At 47.3% G+C, this 17,101-nt stretch overlaps 1 protein-coding gene across 1 annotated transcript in view; it reads right to left on the minus strand.

Annotated features, from left to right (window-relative positions):
- Positions 1–4,709: 4,709 nt before the first annotated feature.
- Positions 4,710–17,101, minus strand: part of Adap2 (ArfGAP with dual PH domains 2) — a 29,157-nt gene continuing 16,765 nt past the window's right edge. Inside the window, exons 7-11 of the mRNA XM_075991422.1 lie at positions 15,177–15,260; positions 10,904–10,966; positions 9,007–9,084; positions 7,950–8,178; positions 4,710–6,626 (exon numbers count right to left, since the gene is read on the minus strand). Of these exons, the coding sequence (XP_075847537.1) occupies positions 6,592–6,626; positions 7,950–8,178; positions 9,007–9,084; positions 10,904–10,966; positions 15,177–15,260 (489 nt within the window). The 3' untranslated portion in view covers positions 4,710–6,591. The remainder of the gene's footprint in view (positions 6,627–7,949; positions 8,179–9,006; positions 9,085–10,903; positions 10,967–15,176; positions 15,261–17,101) is intronic.

Genomic DNA, 17,101 nt, shown 5'->3' on the forward strand with positions numbered 1-17,101 from the left:
GCAGTGTTCCCAGCCTCTGAAAGCGCTGGCTGTCCTCCAGCCTGGAAAGTCATTTCTCTCAATCTTCTGGCTCATCTATCCATCAACATGCAACCCTAACAACTTAAGCTATGAAGAGGGTTCACTTCAGGAACTCATTTTAGGGTTGCACCTACTCGGTGTCGTATTTCATTTTCGGAGATCTGTGCCAACAAAACAAAACCAGGCCAGCAGGGTCTACAGAGCTAGTTCCAGGACAGTCAGGACTACACAAAGAAACTCTGCTTTGACAAACCAACAAATAAATAAACAAGTGAATAAATGGATAAGTAAATAAATGAATGAATAGAAAAACCAGACAACCGAGGAAGTAAGCAAGCAAATGAACAAACAAAACTCACTATTTTTATTTTTGAGAAATCATGCCAAAAATCCCTTTTCTAAGGCTTATCGAGTGACTCTCAATTCAACCAGTTAAACTTTTACTTAGAGATACTTTTGTTTAACTTGATATATTCAGAAAGAAAAATTAGAGCATTGTTCATTTCAATACACCTTTAGCAGTCTAATATTTTTGAGAGGATTTTATCTTACATGTTTGAAATACGTTTGAATGTTTGGAGGTGTCCATTGAGCTCATTAAATTGATGAAGAATACTTACCACTTTAAATAAAAGCAGTCTGTCTGATCAAATTCATCTGTTGTTCAAGTTAAAAAGGGGGTTGGTGGGCTAGAGATGAGAAGCAGTTGGTAGAACGCTCACACCCGTTTGTGCATGAAGCCTCGGGTTTGATCTTCGGCATGGTCCCACAGGCCTGTGATCTCAGCACTCAGGTAAGGGAAGAGGTGCAGAAGTTTAAGGCTGTCCTTAGCTACGCAGTCAGTTGGAGGTCAGCCCGGAATGCATAAGAACTTCTCTCAAAGAATAAAGTGCTGGCAAATGCCTGTAATCCCAGCACTCGGGAGGCAGAGGCAGGATCTCTGTGAGTTTGAGGCCAGCCTGGTCTACTGAGTGAGTTCCAGGACAGGCTCCAAAGCTACAGAAAAACTCTGTCTTGAAAAAGCAAAACAAACAAACAAACAAACAAAAAGCAATACAAAAAAGAATAATGTGGGGCTGGAGAGATGGCTCAGCTGTTAAGAGCATTGCCTGCTCTTCCCAAGGTCCTGAGTTCAATTCCCAGCAACCACATGGTGGCTCACAACCATCTGTAATGAGATCTGGTGCCCTCTTTGGGCCTGCAGGCATACACACAGACAGAATATTGTATACATAATAAATAAATAAATTTTTAAAAAAATTTTTAAAAAAGAATAAAATGGGCCTGGTGAGATGGCTTTGAGTGAAATGCTCACTGTGAAGCCTGACACAGGAATTTGGTCCTGGAACCCACAGAAAGGGGCAAAGAGGAAGCAACCCCACAGGATTGTCTTCTTAAAACATGTGTGCGGTGACACACACTCCCTCACACATACATATATGCACACAATAGTAACATCTAATAAACACAAAGAGGAAAAATGGCATTTTTTTGCTTTGGAGACCCCTTCTACTCTTGGAAATTCTTTCCTCATTTTTCCTTTTAAAAAAATCTACATTTTCTCTGCTTAAAAATAAATTAGTAAAGGGGGCTGGAGAGATGGCTCAGTGGTTAAGAGCATTGCCTGCTCTTCCAAAGGTCCTGAGTTCAATTCCCAGCAACCACATGGTGGCTCACAACCATCTGTAAAGAGGTCTGGTGCCCTCTTCAGGCCTTCAGGCATACAGACAAAATATTGTATACATAATAAATAAATAAATATAAATTAAAAAAATAAATTAGTAAAATAATAAAATAAAGATAAAGAGATAACCTCAGAGACCAAGACAGAGGGGGATTCAGACAGAGGTCAGGAGCCGGGCCAGACCAAGTGCTGTATCTCACTGGGCTTTCTTGTCTGTCCTCGCCTGTCGCTCTGAGGAACACACCCACACAGAAGCCCCACTCCCTTGTAATCAATCAGCTGTATTACTGCTTATTACTGCCCTTTGAGGTGATGAGTTCCTTGAGCACCGGAGCTGTGCCTCTACTCATTTCCCCCATCCGAGAATTTAGCCACGTAGACCCCAAGGAGTGCACAGTGGTGGAAAAGGCAGCCTAGTGGCTCTTAATGCGCGCTCTACAATAGGTCTCAGCCCTCCTAAGGATGCGATCCAATAGTCCATTTCCTCGTGTTGTAGTGATCCCCAGCCATAAAATTATTTTCGTTGCTATTTCATAACTGCAATTTTGGTACTATTTATAAATCGCAATGAAAATATTTTTGGAGATAAAGGTTTGCCAACGGGGTTGCGACCCAGAGTTTGAGAATCACTTCTCCAGCAGGCACTGCAGCCAATAAAGTCAAAGAATTTTAGTAGCTAGACAGGACCCACCTTCCCAGCGAGCTTCGTTCTGGAAAGAGACATCCAGAATTTGTATTGCTGCTTCTTTGGGGAATTCAGGGAAGTCCAGTAGATTCAGAGACTCACGAGACCTGAAGGTACACGTCTGTAATCCCAGCACTCAGGAGACAGACAGGCAGATCTCTGTAAATTTGACGACAGCCTGCCTTTGAGCATTCTCTTTCCTCAACTTTAGTTATTTTCCTCACCCCTTCCCTTTGATTAGCCTCTACACAGTTTGGACATTTTCAGCTTTAACGTCACTTTCTCGCCCCCTACGCTCCTGTTGGCTGGTTGCCACACACCCATCGCCGCTTGCTGCCCCCTGCAGGCTGCCATGTGCAACAGCAGGGACCACCTGCTCTCACCGGCCTAGTAAGTGGAGCTCAGCCCAGCACTTGGCAAGTGATGAAATGCAGGTAACTTACATTGAATTTCGACAATCAGTGTAGATTCCTCTTATTCTTTCTTAAAAATAAGGTCAAAACTAATTTTTAAACATGTGTGCGCCCATGAAGGCCAGAGGGGATGATTCCTCCTGGAGCTGAAGTCACAGGTACTTGCAAGCTGGCTGATGTGGTTGCTGGGAATTCAAATCCTCTGGGAGAACAGGAAGTGCTCTTAACTGCTGAGCCATCCAACTTCCCCGACTTCCTCATTTTAAATATAGAAAGTAAGGCAAATAGTGAAGGGACTTTTCTTGTGTTCTCAAGCGAAAGACAGAACTGGACCCAGATAACTCCCCAGCCTGCTTTCTTTCCCCAAAGCGCTGTGATAATGAAGATGGCATCATTTTCTCATTATCTGTGTTTCTATCTCTTCTCAAGTGTGCACAAAAATGGAATTCTCTGAGGAACTTTTTAAAATCTATATTTTAGCCGGTAGTCCTTTAATCCCAGCACTCAAGCAGAGGCAAGTGGATCGCTGAGTTCGAGGCCAGCCTGGTCTAAAGAGGGAGTTCTAGGACAGCCAGGGCTATACAGAGAAACTCTGTTTTGAAAAACCAAAAATAAAAAAAATCTTTTAAAAAGATTTATTTTTGTTGTATGTGTATATATTTGATCTGCATGTATGTAAGCGCGCCTTGTACATACAGTGCCTATGGCGGCCAGCAGAGGGCGATGGATCCTAAGGAACTGGAGTTAGGTTGCGAGCCTCTATGTGGGCGCTAGGAACTACGGTCCTCTGTGCTCTTAAACACTGAGCCGTCTCTCCAACCCTCTTGGGGGAAACTAATTATTATTTTGCTTATTTAAGTGCTAATGATGGAAGTATTCGAAGCATAGTGGAGGTGGGGGGGAGGGGACTAAAACTAAAAGGAGAAATTCCCACACTTTAACGACCAGATCCTGACTGCTTGGAGCCTGTCCCCAATGACTTGCAATTCCTTATACAAACATTTAGAGCTTAACTCTAATGACCCGTGAATAGTCAGTCTCAAGAAGCTCCACAGCGCTGTAAATGGACTAGTTATCAAGATGGAGAGAGATGTCATTTATCCGCCCAGATATCCACACACAATCAGCACAGGAGAGGTGATCAAGGAACGCCCTTTCCTTGGGCAGCAGAGGACTCCTCTCTGAGAGTTCTCCAAGTCTTTGTCTCTCTGGCAGCATTTTATTTAATCTTTTTTTTTAAGATTTATTTATTTATTATGTATACAACATTCTGCCTCCAGGTATGCCCACACGCTAAAAATGGGCACCAGATCTCATTACAGGCCGGGCGATGTTGGCGCACGCCTTTAATCCCAGCACTTGGGAGGCAGAGGCAGGCGGATCTATGTGAGTTTGAGGCCAGCCTGGTCTACAAGAGCTAGTTCCAGGACAGGAACCAAAAAGGCTACGGAGAAACCCCGTCTCGGGGGAAAAAAAAACAAAAACAAAAAAACAGATCTCATTACAGATGGCTGTGAGCCACCATGTAGTTGCTGGGAGTTGAACTCAGGACCTCTGGAAGAGCAGCCAGTACTCTTAACCACTAAGCCATCCCTCCAGCCCCTATTTAATCTTTTTCTATCTGTTCTAGTTTGGTAAATCATTTTACCCAGTGCCTATCTTTGGTCACCACTGTTCCTGGCACAACACAAGCACACGTTCTACCACTGAGCTGTCTCTCCAGCCCCTACTAGGAAATCTGAGACACTATCTCACCAGGTTGCCTAGGGCGCTCCCAGACTCTGGCTCCAGCGGTCCTGCTGAAACCCCTATCTACATGAGTCTGAAGATGTACCCGCCATGCCCGGCTCCATGGATATTGGATTCCAGAAGGAAAATCTTTGCTTTTCAAGAGTGACAACTGGGCGATTTATCAACTTTTTAATATGAAAATTCAAACCTATATAAAATGATCACAAGTAAGAAAATAAATGCTCATCTACATTTCGCCTGGATTCGTCAGTGCTGTGCTCTGTGCAGACAGACATAGATATGTACACATGTGCATGCTATTTATGTGCGTGTCGACATATACTGATCCTTTTTTTAGCTGAACCATTTAAAAGTTGGCTGCAGACATCATTTCCATTTTACTTCAGCGCGCATCCCCTAAGAACAGGAACACTTTATACACACACGTGAGTATCACAATTTTACAATACTGTTAGCTGATCGACATCCAGATCCTAATTGCTCTGACATCAATTATGTCCTTTACAGTGGCTTTTAAAAAATCATTTTGTTTTATTTTATGTGTATGGTGTGAGGGTGTCAGATCCCCTGGAACTGGAATTACAGTTGTGAGTTACCAAGAAGGTGCTGGGAATTGAGCCTGGGTCCTCTGGAAGAGCAGTCAGTGCTCTTAATTGCTGAGCCACCTCTCCAACTCCAATGCCTCTCTTTTTAAAATTATTTTTATGATTTTTATGTACACTGCTGCTTTGCCTGAATGTATGTCTGTGCGAGGGTGTCAGATCTTAGAGTTACAAACAGGTGTGAGCTGCCATGTGGGTGCTGGGACTTGAACCCAGGTTCTCTGGAAGAGTACTCAGTGCTCTTAATCATGAGCCATCTCTCCATCCTGGGCTTCTCTTATTTTCCCAACTGTATTTGGTTGCCATGTTTTGGTATTGGCTTTTGGGAGGTTTTGTTTGTTTGTTTGTTTATTTAGTATACTGTTCTGCCTGCGTGTATGCCTGCAGGCCAGAAGAGGGCGCCAGATCCCATTACAGATGGTTGTGAGCTACCATGTGGTTGTGGGAATTGAACTCAGGACCTTGGGAAGAGCAGCAAGTGCTCTTAACCTCTGAGCCATCTCTCCAGCCCTAATTTGTGGTTTTTGTTTGTTCTCCTTTGAATCGGGGTCTCATTAGCTTTGAGCTCTCTATGGATAATAGCAGAACCTCTGAAACTCTGGCCTCCACTTCCCTAATGCAAAAATTATAGGTACCACTAGCCCTGTCTTTAGTATGTCTGTCTTTCTTCCCCTCCCCTCTGTTTTGTGAAACAAGTTCTCTCTATATAACTCTGGCTGTCCTGGAATTTGATATATAGACCAGGCTGCTCTTGAACTCACAGAGATTTACCTCTCTCTGCCTGCTGAGTGCAAGGGCCTAAAGGCATGCATCGCCATGTATGGCCAATTTTATCTTTTAATATTGATATTTGAAAAGTCCAGGCTAGTTGTATATTAATATGTAAGTAATATTGACATACCTTATTATTTCTTCATAGTTAGGTTCAGATTAAACATTTACATTTTTTTCTACTTGCACAATCTTGATGCTGAGGGTGTTTTTTATATTGCAATGTCTCTACTCCCTCTCTGTAGATTTTTTTGTTGTTCGCTTGTTTTTGTCTTTGTTTTTCGAAACAAGGTCTTGCTATGCAGCTCAGGCTGCACTTGAACTCCCTGTATGGTCCAAGCTGGCACCAAACTCCTGGCACTCCTGCCTCTCCACAGGCATGCATCACTACACCCTGCTCTCGGTGCAAATATGAGGAAGCTTTCAGGTCTTCTAAGCTTGGAGAGCTACATTCTTCTCAGTACCAGCTCCCCAAGACTGGGAAATGTTTGCTGGAAGGATCCTGGGAGCCACAAGATAAACCACACCCTCGATCTTGACAGAGTTCCCTGACAGGAGCAGCAGCAGCTGGTCTCGGGGCTTCCTTCTGGACAACCAGGGCAGAGGTGAACACTTCTCGGGGATTTCAGGTGCTCGGTGGCCAGCCGACTCTTCCAAGATGGGTCACCTGAGGCCACAGCCACTCTCTGCTGATGTGGCTGCAAGGGAAGCAGGAAGGTGGGTAAGGAGGCGGTGCTAGTGAGGTCCTGCTGCAAGGAAGGCGTAGCCAAGGGGACAAAGGTGCCATGACAGAGGGACCAGAGCAACACTGAGAGCAAAGAGAAACTTTAAATGAGAATAAACAGGAAAAACAGACTGAAGGAGATAGACAGGAGGCAGACACATAGGGAAAAGGGAGGAGGGAAGCAGGGCAGAGACCCAGAGCGTCGGGCCCAGAGAGGACAGAGCGCAAGGTTGAAGTGTGTCCTCAGTTACCTCCTGTGTCCTTAGCTTCGGGAACTGGACAGTGAGTGAAGACAGTTGTAGGTTGGGTTTTTGTTTTGGTTTTTTGAGACAGAGTTTCACTGTGTAGCCCTGGCTGTCCTGGAACCCGGTGTGTAGCCTAGGCTGGCTTTGAACTCACAGAATTCTACCTGCCTCTACCTCCCAAGTGCTGGGATTAAAGGCAGCACTAGCTACCCAACACACAAGGATGTGACAGTTTAATTTTTTTGTATGAGTGCCCTGCATGAATACCTGCATGCCTGAAGGGGGCACCAGATCCCATTATAGAAGGTTGTGAGTCACCATGTAGTTGCTGGGAATTGAACTGGAGGACCAGCCAGTGTTCTTAACTGCTGAGCCATCTCTCCAGTCTGACAGTTGTGTTTATACTGGTGAGTCTAGGAAGGCACAAGGGCTTCCCCCTGGGACTGTTGGGGTCACCTATTCAGTCTGTACTTTTCCAAACAGAGAACTTTTTTCTTTCCGCCCCAGAAGCTTGGCTCTGGTCCAGATGCTTCCTCCTGAACTCAGCACATCTCTGCTTTTCGTGGGGTTGTCAACAAAGGGGAACAGTCTCCTTGTGACACATGCGGGGTGAAAAGAAGGAGCAGGGGAGGGAGACAGCAGAATAAAGGCTTGAGGACAGGGAGAACACTAAAAATAGCCTTCCTTCTGCGTGGGGAGGAATCCAGAATCCCGGGAGGGCGGCTGGCAGGGCCACCTCTGCTAAGGATACCAGGCCAGCACATCTGAGAAAAAGGACAACAGTGTGGGGAATTTGAGAGCTTGGTATTGCCAGCCTCCACAGTTCTGCTGGGGCCAGACTCCGCCTGAAGCTCATGAGGACAGCTGCATAGAGGAACTTGGTGCAGAGGGGACTTTCTGGCAAGAATGTGCAATGCGTGTGCTTTTCTCTGGCAGGAAGTAAGGGCAACTCCAAACGCTGAGTCAGGCCCTTCCGGGACCACAGTGACAGAGCCCTTTTCTGCCCTCAACCAAAGGAACCCCCAAGCACCCCCCTCCCGCCTGCTTCTTACTGAGGAGATGGAGGGGCGACCGGGGACTGGACAGGACATCCTGCAGACTGTCCAGCCATTCTCGCTGTTCCTTCTCACTGGGGCAGGTAAAGATGAACTTCCGCTCTGGAGTGATGACAGTGAGTCCAACCTTCCAGCGATTCCCTCGGATGCCCCTGGGCAGGTCTTCGCATACTTCATACCCCTGGTCATTGCTTCCCAGGAAAACCTGGCCCTGCTCGAAAGCATCCTGAAAATGGAAGGCACGTGGTTATCCAGCCCTGCCAGGCCCAAGGTCAAGCTCGATAAAGAGCCGCGGGCACACCATTGCCAGGTGTGACTTCAAATTAAAACCTCAAGGATATTGCATACTAGTCTGCTGAAAAACTAACACGCAGAGACTAGACCAGGCACTGGGGACTCAAAGGCTGGGTTCTCGCTTTGCTTTAGGCACTGGGGATTGAGCATAGAGTCTCAAACGTAATACGCAAGTCCTCTACTGCTGGGCTTAATCCCCACCCTCTCCTTTTAATTTTTAATTTTGAGTCACTCTAAGTTACACAGGTTGGCCTTGAATTTATTCTGAAGCCCAGGAAGTCTTTGAATTTGCAACCCAACTGTCTCAGCCTCCCCTGTGGCTGAGATTACAGGCTGGTGCCCCAGCCCCAGCTCAAGTGGTTTACATGTTAGCAACTTGTATACTTATCAAGGCCCCTTCTGAGCAAGGCATTCATGGTAAGACAATATTTTGGTCAGAAGGGAAAATGCAGCATGACAAGCTAAGTGCATACCTTGCCCAGGGCATGGCTCTACACTGGCAGGGCTGAGACTAGAGCCCAGACTCCAGGCAAACTGGTTCCTGAGCCCACAAGCCTAACTGCTCTACTCCAGACCTCCTGGTTACAAGGGAGTGGTTGGTTCCACCTTACCTTAAGAGCAGCTGCTAGCACTAGGGATTTCCTGTTACAGGTTCCCCTGTCCTGGGATTCTGAGAGCCGGCCTTTCTGTATATTCTGAAATCAGCACAAGCCCCTCTGACTGGGGATATGCTAAGGAGGGAATTGGGAATGGCTCTTACCAGAGGGTTCTTATAATATAGCAGCCTCCTCTCCAAGGGATCCAGAGCAAACCATCTTTTCTTGAAGGGTTCTCTGTGCTGCAAAAGGAGGAACCTCTTTACCAGACTTGGCTAAGCCAGGCACAGAGGTCAGGGCCAGCTCAGAGAAGAGGTCATTGCACTGGTTCTCCAGCCTGATTTCTGCAACCAGACACTGGGAGTGTCTCCCTGGTGCCAGTTCCTAGGCATGCATACCCTCCCCAGTTTTAGAGCAGAGCTGAGATTGGAGTCCAGCCAAACTGGTTCTAGGGTCCACACATCTGAACACCTCCTCAGACTCTGGGTTGTTTGTTTGTTTGTTTTGAGACAGGGTCTCACTGTGTAGTGCTGGCTGGTCTGGAACTTGCAGGGATTCCCCCAACTTCTGCCTCACGAGTGCTGGAATGAAAGGAGCCAGCACCTGCTCAGACTCTTGAGGGCTCAGCCCAGCCCCTCTCTGCCCTCACCTCTTTTCTCCCCCTTGCTTTGTTCCGTACTGCTAGGTGCTGCCTAGGAGTGAAGGGGTACTTCCCTCTTTCTCGGACTGTGACAAAGAAGTCTCAGAAAAAGGAAGCCAGGGAAGTCAAAAGTGGCTCTGACTCACAAAGTTGAAAGTGCAATCTAGGTCAGGGGAGAGAAAGGCCTGAAGCGAAAGCCTGTGTGCCTGGTTTCTGAGGGAAGGAGCCTGTACACCAACCGCCATTCGATCACATTTTCAACTCCTGAGGATTTCTTTCTTTCTTTCTCTTTCTTCTTTTTTTCTTTTTTCTTTTTTTTCTTTTCTTTCTTTTTATTTTGAGACAAGGTTTCTCTGTATTGTCTTATTGTCTTGACTGTCTTGGACCTCATTCTGTAGATCAGGCTGGCCTTGAACTCAGAGATACACCTGCCTTGCTGGGATTACAGGCACCACCTGGCTCCTAAGGTTTTCTTTTACACTGTCCCCCAACACCTTTCAGGGTCCTCCTAACAGTCATCCTGTAACACATTATGATTGTATTTTTTTTAAAGATTTATTTATTTATTATGTATACAACATTCTGCCTCCATGTATGCCCACACGCCAGAGGAGGGTGCCAGATCTCAGTACAGATGGTTGTGAGCCACCATGTGGTTGCTGCGAATTGAACTCAGGACCTCTGGAAGAGCAGGTGGTGCCATCTCTCCAGCCCCTTATGATTGTATTTTTACACTGAACCCGACCTTCCACATGCTAAGCAAGCCCTTTACCTTGAGCTACACACCTCACCCCCACCTCACCTTATTATTTTTTTTATTTTGAGATGGGAGGGGGTGCTCACTAAATGGTGCATACTGACTTTGAGTTTGTTATGTAGGCCAGGCTAGCTTGCATTCTTCTGCCTCTGCCTAAGAATCTGGGTTTGTACAACCCTTCTCTGGCTCACAGGAAACCCCAGGCTCCTCCCCTCAGGGGCAGCTCCTCTTCCTCCTTAGATAGGAGAGATAATAGAAAGCACAGGCCCTGGTGATGGGGAGGAGACAGGATACAGGGTCAAGTATTTTTTCAGGCTGTCTCCCTTGCTCTGTCTTGGTGGACGCCTAGCGCTCAGAGCTGTCTCTCTAGGGGATTCCTACTCAGCACTGTTTTCTCAGGGTTAGCTGAAGTCTAATGGTCACAGAGGAAAGACACTGATGAAGACGATAAAGTGGTACCCGAGGGGAAGAAACCGCGGGAGCAATGCGGGCTTCACACAGCAGCCAACTCCTGGTCCCTACTCCGTCCCTCAATACAGAGACCCACAGATACTGGCATTCTTCCTCTTCCTCTCTCTTCAGCCCTCCTTCCCACTCCCATCCATGCTTTTCTGCTTTATTGGTGGTTGGGATAGGACCACGTTAAATAATCCAGAAAATTTACCTTTGGACCGGTCTTCTCCATGAAGCCTTGTTTGAGGTAGTTCCTGGTGATGAGAGGCACGAGCTGCAAGGAGAGACAAGGCTGACTCCCTAGTCAGAGCCAGGAGAAGTTTGGAGTGGAGAAGGGAGCGTCCTCATGGCTGATGGATCATATTTGGAGTGTGTGCTGGGTATAATGCAAATAGTTCAACAAAGCCAGTGCACGAGCCCTGATTCATCTGTAGTTTTCCAGCATGGTGCAGTCATGACTTAAATACTTCATTCATCCCAGATTATAGATGCAGGCAAGGCTGTCAAGAGACTCACTTGTCGACAGGCATGGTGGTGAATGCCTTTGACACCAGGACTTGGGAGGCAGAGAGGCAGGCAGATCTTTGAGTTTGAGGCCAGCCTCATCTACAGAGTGAGTTCCAAGATAGCCAGGGCTACATAGAAAACCTTATCTCAAACAACCAAACAGAAGAAGAGCAGAAGGAGGGAAAACCCACCTGCCTGCTGTAGCAGGTTCAGGGTACAATCCCTAATCCCCCTGGGTAGTAGGAGCAGGAGGAGGGAATCCCTACCTATCTGTAGCAGGCTCTGGGTACAATCCCCGATTCCCCTGGGTGGTAGATTTTATCAGCCTCACCAAACTCACTAAGAAACTAGGCCATAGAGATGTGAGTGGAGACTTTGCAGAAGTCACGTGACTGCTAACATACAGAGGTGGGATTTACACTCAGGGTTGGCAGGCAGCAGGCCTGTGTATCATCACACGATGCTGCCGAAATGTAAGGACAGCAGAGCCCTTTGACCAGACGCCCCACCGTGCTAGCTGAGACCTGGTCACAGAATGTGACACAGGCCAAGAAGAGGCGATGCCAGGGTGGACAAATAGAGAAAACTCTGGATTGGGCATTAGGAGACCAGAATGTTAGCACCATAGCCTTGACCAGCTGCTACTTGGTAAGGCTTCTGTCTCCATTTCCTGATTTCCACCAGCCCTCACAGCCCGCTTTCCTATGCTCAGAGAAGTTCCCAGAGATTGACCATGTCTTCCTGTGCTTCCTAGAAGTAGGGAAAGGAGAACCAGACAAATCTAGGACTTCAAATGGCAACCTAGATGCCCAGAACAGCAGCAGGATCCCTGGAGTTGCAGGGGCAAAGCTGAGGAAGCAAGAGAGAAGTTGTGGCCCACAATGAAAATCTACACTAGAGGGGCTGGAGAGATGGCTCAACGGTTAAGAGCATTGCCTGCTCTTCCAAAGGTCCTGAGTGCAATTCCCAGCAACCACATGGTGGCTCACAACCATTTGTAATGAGGTCTGGTGCCCTCTTCTGGCCTTCAGGCATACACGCAGAAAGAATACTGTATACATAATAAATAAATCAATCAATTTTTTTTTTTTTTTGGTTTTTCGAGACAGGGTTTCTTTGTGGTTTTGGAGCCTGTCCTGGAACTAGCTCTTGTAGACCAGGCTGGTCTCGAACTCACAGAGATCCGCCTGCCTCTGCCTCCCGAGTGCTGGGATTAAAGGCGTGCGCCACCACCGCCCGGCATTCAATATTTTAAAAAAAGATAATCTACACTAGACTATTCCATTTCTCCTCAGACATAGTCTATAGGATTTATTCTCAAGCCCCCCCCCTCCCGTGTTCTGTATTCTGAATATGAGCCAGCTCAGGGCTAGTCTAGGCCAAGGGGAGCAAGAGAAACAAGGGAAGCCACGTGTTGGCTGGAGTTCCCTTCAGGACTCTTTCCTGTACTTCTGACACTGGCTCAGTCTGTTTTCATGATAACCTGGAAGGTGGCATGGGGCCATGGTGACATGACGGATGGGCACCCCGAAGCTTAGGGGTGATGTCACTTGCTGGGCAGCACACTGGGCTCTCTGACTCCAGGGACATTTTGTGTACTTTTATCATTTCCTCCCCCCGCCCCCCCCCTTCCTCCTTTCTTTCCTTCTCCCGCCCCCGACACGTTTCCTGTGTATCCCAAGCTGGCCTGACTGTGAGCTCACTATGTGGCCCAGGCTGGCCTCAAACCTTCAACAACCCTCCCACCTCAGCCTCCAGAGTGATGGGATTATAGGCCACCAAGCCTAGCTTTTCTCCCTTGCACTGAGAATGGGACTAGACAAGCGCTTTACTATTGACCCACACAGCATTTCAGATGAAACCATTACAACCCTGCAAAAAACATTGGTTTCTGGCACCAAATTCTTATGCCACCCCTAAACATAGGGAAGACAAGAAAGAGGGGCAGGCAGGGCAGGGACGGTAAAAGCTGATGAAGGGAACATGGAGAACACTGGTCAAAGACTAACTTCTTTTTTTTTTTTCTTTTTTAATGTGTAGCCCAGGCTGGCCTCGAACTCGTGATCCTCCTGCCTCTGCCTCCTTCAGCAAATCCTACCGGCGTGCACCACCACAACCGGCAAAGACTAACTTCTTCCACACAAGTTAGCAAACATGGGAAGCCAGGCTGGATTAAACAAGGCTGAGCACTTGCTCCATCCCCTCTCCTCTGCTGGGTCAGCTGCGGTCAGCACTCTGGACTCACTGAGCCAGCAGCAGCCAGCTGCGGAGGGGGGAGCTGACTAAGCATAGTGATTTCAGCTTTGAGCCCTGACCCCTAGCCTTGCTGAAACTGTGTCTAGGGAACTTCTCAATGGGTCCATCACTAGGCCTGAAGTCGACCCTATCCCGGGAACTCAGTTCCCTGTAAACCCTGGGAATGGAGGAACATTTAGACTTTAATGAAGGCCTAACAGATGAGACTAAGAAACTATAGGATCAGACTGAGGAGATGGTCCCGGGAGTAAAATGCTTGCCGTGCAAGCCTGGGGACCCAACTTTGAGCAACAGCATCCATCAAAAAATCTGAGCATTGTTTTGAGTGTGGTAATCTCAGCACTGGGGGGACACAGATAGGAGGGTCCTTTGGTCTCTCTGGCCAGCCAGCCTAGCCTGATGGAAGAGCCCAAGCCAATGAAGAGAGATTGTCTCAAAAAAATAAAGGTGAGTGGGCAGCTAAGGAGTGACACATGAGGCTGACTTCCGGCTTACACACACACACACACACACACACACACACACACACACACACACACGAAACCCCAGGATTAAGGCGGATAAGATGGCTTAGTGCACACACAGAATAAATAAACATATGTCAAAACTTAAAAAAGAAAGAAAGGAAAGGAAAGGAAAGGAAAGGAAAGGAAAGGAAAGGAAAGGAAAGGAAAGGAAAGGAAAAAACCCAAGGAAAAGAAAGTTCAGGATTTCAGGTGTGGCAAGTGGACCTGTAATGTCAGCATTTGGGAGGTAGAGGTTAGGAGTTCAAGGTCATTCTTAGTTACGTAGTTAGTTCTGGGCCAGCCATGATTGTAGAAGATTCTGTCAAAAAGACAGACAGACAGATCCAAGGATCAGCATGGTACCTTTGTCCCTATCACTTAAACAACAATCCTTTTAATTGGAAGCTTAAACGTCCTCGAGGCTGGCGTAGCAGTAGTGAACACCTTTGATCCCAGCACTCAGGAGGCAGAGGCAGGTAGATCTCTGTGAGTTCCAGGCCAGCCTGGTCTACAGAGTGAGTTCTAGGCCAGCCTGGGCTACACTGAGACTGTCTTAAATAAACAACACTATCAAAAAAAAAAAGCAATCCCACATCCTCAGTCACAGAACTTCATAGGTAGAGGGAACCTCAAGGAGACGTGGGCCAATGACCATCTTTCTGAAAGAAAGGCCTGTGACCTCTAAGGGTCACATAGCATGTCAGAGACAGAGCATCCATGAGAGCCTAGGCCTACTGACTTAAAACATCATCCTCTGCCCATGTCATTCCAGCTTCTCCATCAGGAAATAGACAGAGGTCTCACTTGTCTAGGGACAATCAAAATGAACTTCTCAGCTTACTGCTACCTTTGCCAGCACAGGCAGATATAATCCTGTGATAAGGAAGGCCCCAATCTTTTCAAGGACAGGGCATCACAGCACACAGCGGGAATAGCCAGGGAAGGGCCTGGTCCATTACTCATGTAACAGGAATGATCACCCAGCCCATTTGCCTGTTCTAAGTAATTACTGTCTAGCAAGAGCTATGAGCTGAAATGGGTCAAAAGCACTTTGTCTACAGTATGTAGGACTCACCTGCACATTGTAGCGGGAGCGTCTCCCTGGGCTTTATAAATAAGCCTAGTCTAGCCTCCGAGTATCTTAGGGGTCTGGAGACAGGAAGAAAAAAAGGGAAGGGATGAGAGACTCAGAAGCCAAGCCCACATTTAGCTCACCTCAGACTCCGGGAGATCAGGAAAGGCCAATTTTAGGTATTGCAGGCGGGCCGCACGGAGAGCGTTGAACCAATCCACTATCTCCTGCCAGGGAAAATCCAAAGTACACACAGTGGTGAGATGGGTGGATGTGGGAGGACCCTGGTGGCAGGGCCAGAGGCAACACGGCTACAGCACACGCACGTGCATTCAGCCAACATATGCATCACACAGTCCCATTTAGAGACATCTGGAGAGGACAATGTCAGAGCCCAGGGGGCTGCCCTGAGCTAGTCGGAAGTCACCAACAGGAAAAGCTCCCAGCCACGGAAAAAGACCAGTGTGACCTGCAAACATGGCTTAGTATACTTCCCAACGTTTCTGAGAATCACCTGGATTCCTATTAGGAGACTCATTGGTGTGGAATGGGCCTGAGACTACATCCCTTCACCCTAAGACTCTCGGTGCTGTGGGGACACACATACTTCTTTGGTCTTTGGGTGTGTGGGGGTTACATATAGAGACATTCCTCCATCAGAGAGACTCAGGACCTGGGATGCACACAGGCCACAACTAGATGAACTTTTGTATTGCCACAGTGAGAGAATACATCCCTCATGACCGTGGGGCAGCATCATCTCACCTGGAGATGGTCCATGGCTTTCTCAGCTGCTCTCTGATCAGACATCCTTCTCCTTTCTTCATTCACTTTACGGGTATGTGTGAGGGCCTACGTGTATGCATGTGCCCCCAAGAGTGTGTGTGCTGCCTGCAGAGGATTGAAGAGAACCTCAGAACCCTGTGACTGTAGCCGTCATGTGAGCACTGGAAACTGAACCCAGGTCCTCTCCAAGAACAGCAAGTGTTCTTAACTGCCGAGCCATCTCTCCAGTCAGACTCTGCCTCTTTTTACAGTATTTTTTTTTCCTGGTTTTTCGAGACAGGGTTTCTCTGTAACTTTGGAACTAGCTCTTGTAGACCAGGCTGGCCTCGAACTCACAGAGATCTGCCTGCCTCTGTCTCCTGAGTGCTGGGACTAAAGGCGTGTGCCACCACCATCCAACTCTTTTTTACATTATTTAGGCAAGCCCGCTACAGCTAATATGTATCTTCAGAGCCCTTTTTACTTTTTTGTTTGTTTGCTTTTGTTTTTTAGATACAGCCATGTAGCCCAAGCTGGCCTCCTCAAACAGCTAAGTAGCAGAGGTTGGCCTTGAACTGCTGATTCTCCTGCTTCTCCCTCCCAGGTACTGGGACTGCAGGTGTGCACTACCACACCTTTTATTTTATTGTTATTTTTGATACAGGCTCCTGCCATGTAGCCCACATTTGAACCTTTTTGTGAGCCTCCTACCTCTACCTCCCAAGTACTAGAATTATTATCACCACATCCATCTTTTCTTCAGTTCTTCCTTCCTTTCTGTCTGTCTTTCTCTCCTTTTTCCCTAGAGAAATTTTCCTTTAAAATTTTTACTGAGGCTGGGCATGGTAGCACACACCTTTAATCCCAGTACTCAGCAGGCAGAGATAGGTAAATCTATATGCGCTTGAAGCCAGCCTGGTCTACATAGTGAGTTCTAGGACAGCCAGAGCTACATAGTGAAACCCTGCCTAAAACAAACCAGAAGAAAACTTATACTGAGACAATTAGTAGCTTCAATACAGAGCAAGGGGCTGGAGGGCTCAGGGGTTGAGAGCACTGGCTGTTCTTGCAAAGGGTCTGGGTTTGATTCCCAGGACTCACTGGCAGCTTGTAACCATCTGTAATTCGCGGTCCAGGGGATCTGATGACCTCTTTTGACCTCCACAGTCAGTGTGTGCACACGGCATAGAGATAATACACACAGACAAAATACCTATATACATAAAACAGCAAAATGAAACACAGGGTAAGATAGTGCCAAGAATGTAATGCAATGTGTCATTTTGCACTGGGACGTCTCCAA

This window comes from Microtus pennsylvanicus, chromosome 11 (assembly GCF_037038515.1).
Source record: "Microtus pennsylvanicus isolate mMicPen1 chromosome 11, mMicPen1.hap1, whole genome shotgun sequence".
Taxonomy (NCBI): Eukaryota; Metazoa; Chordata; class Mammalia; order Rodentia; family Cricetidae; genus Microtus; species Microtus pennsylvanicus.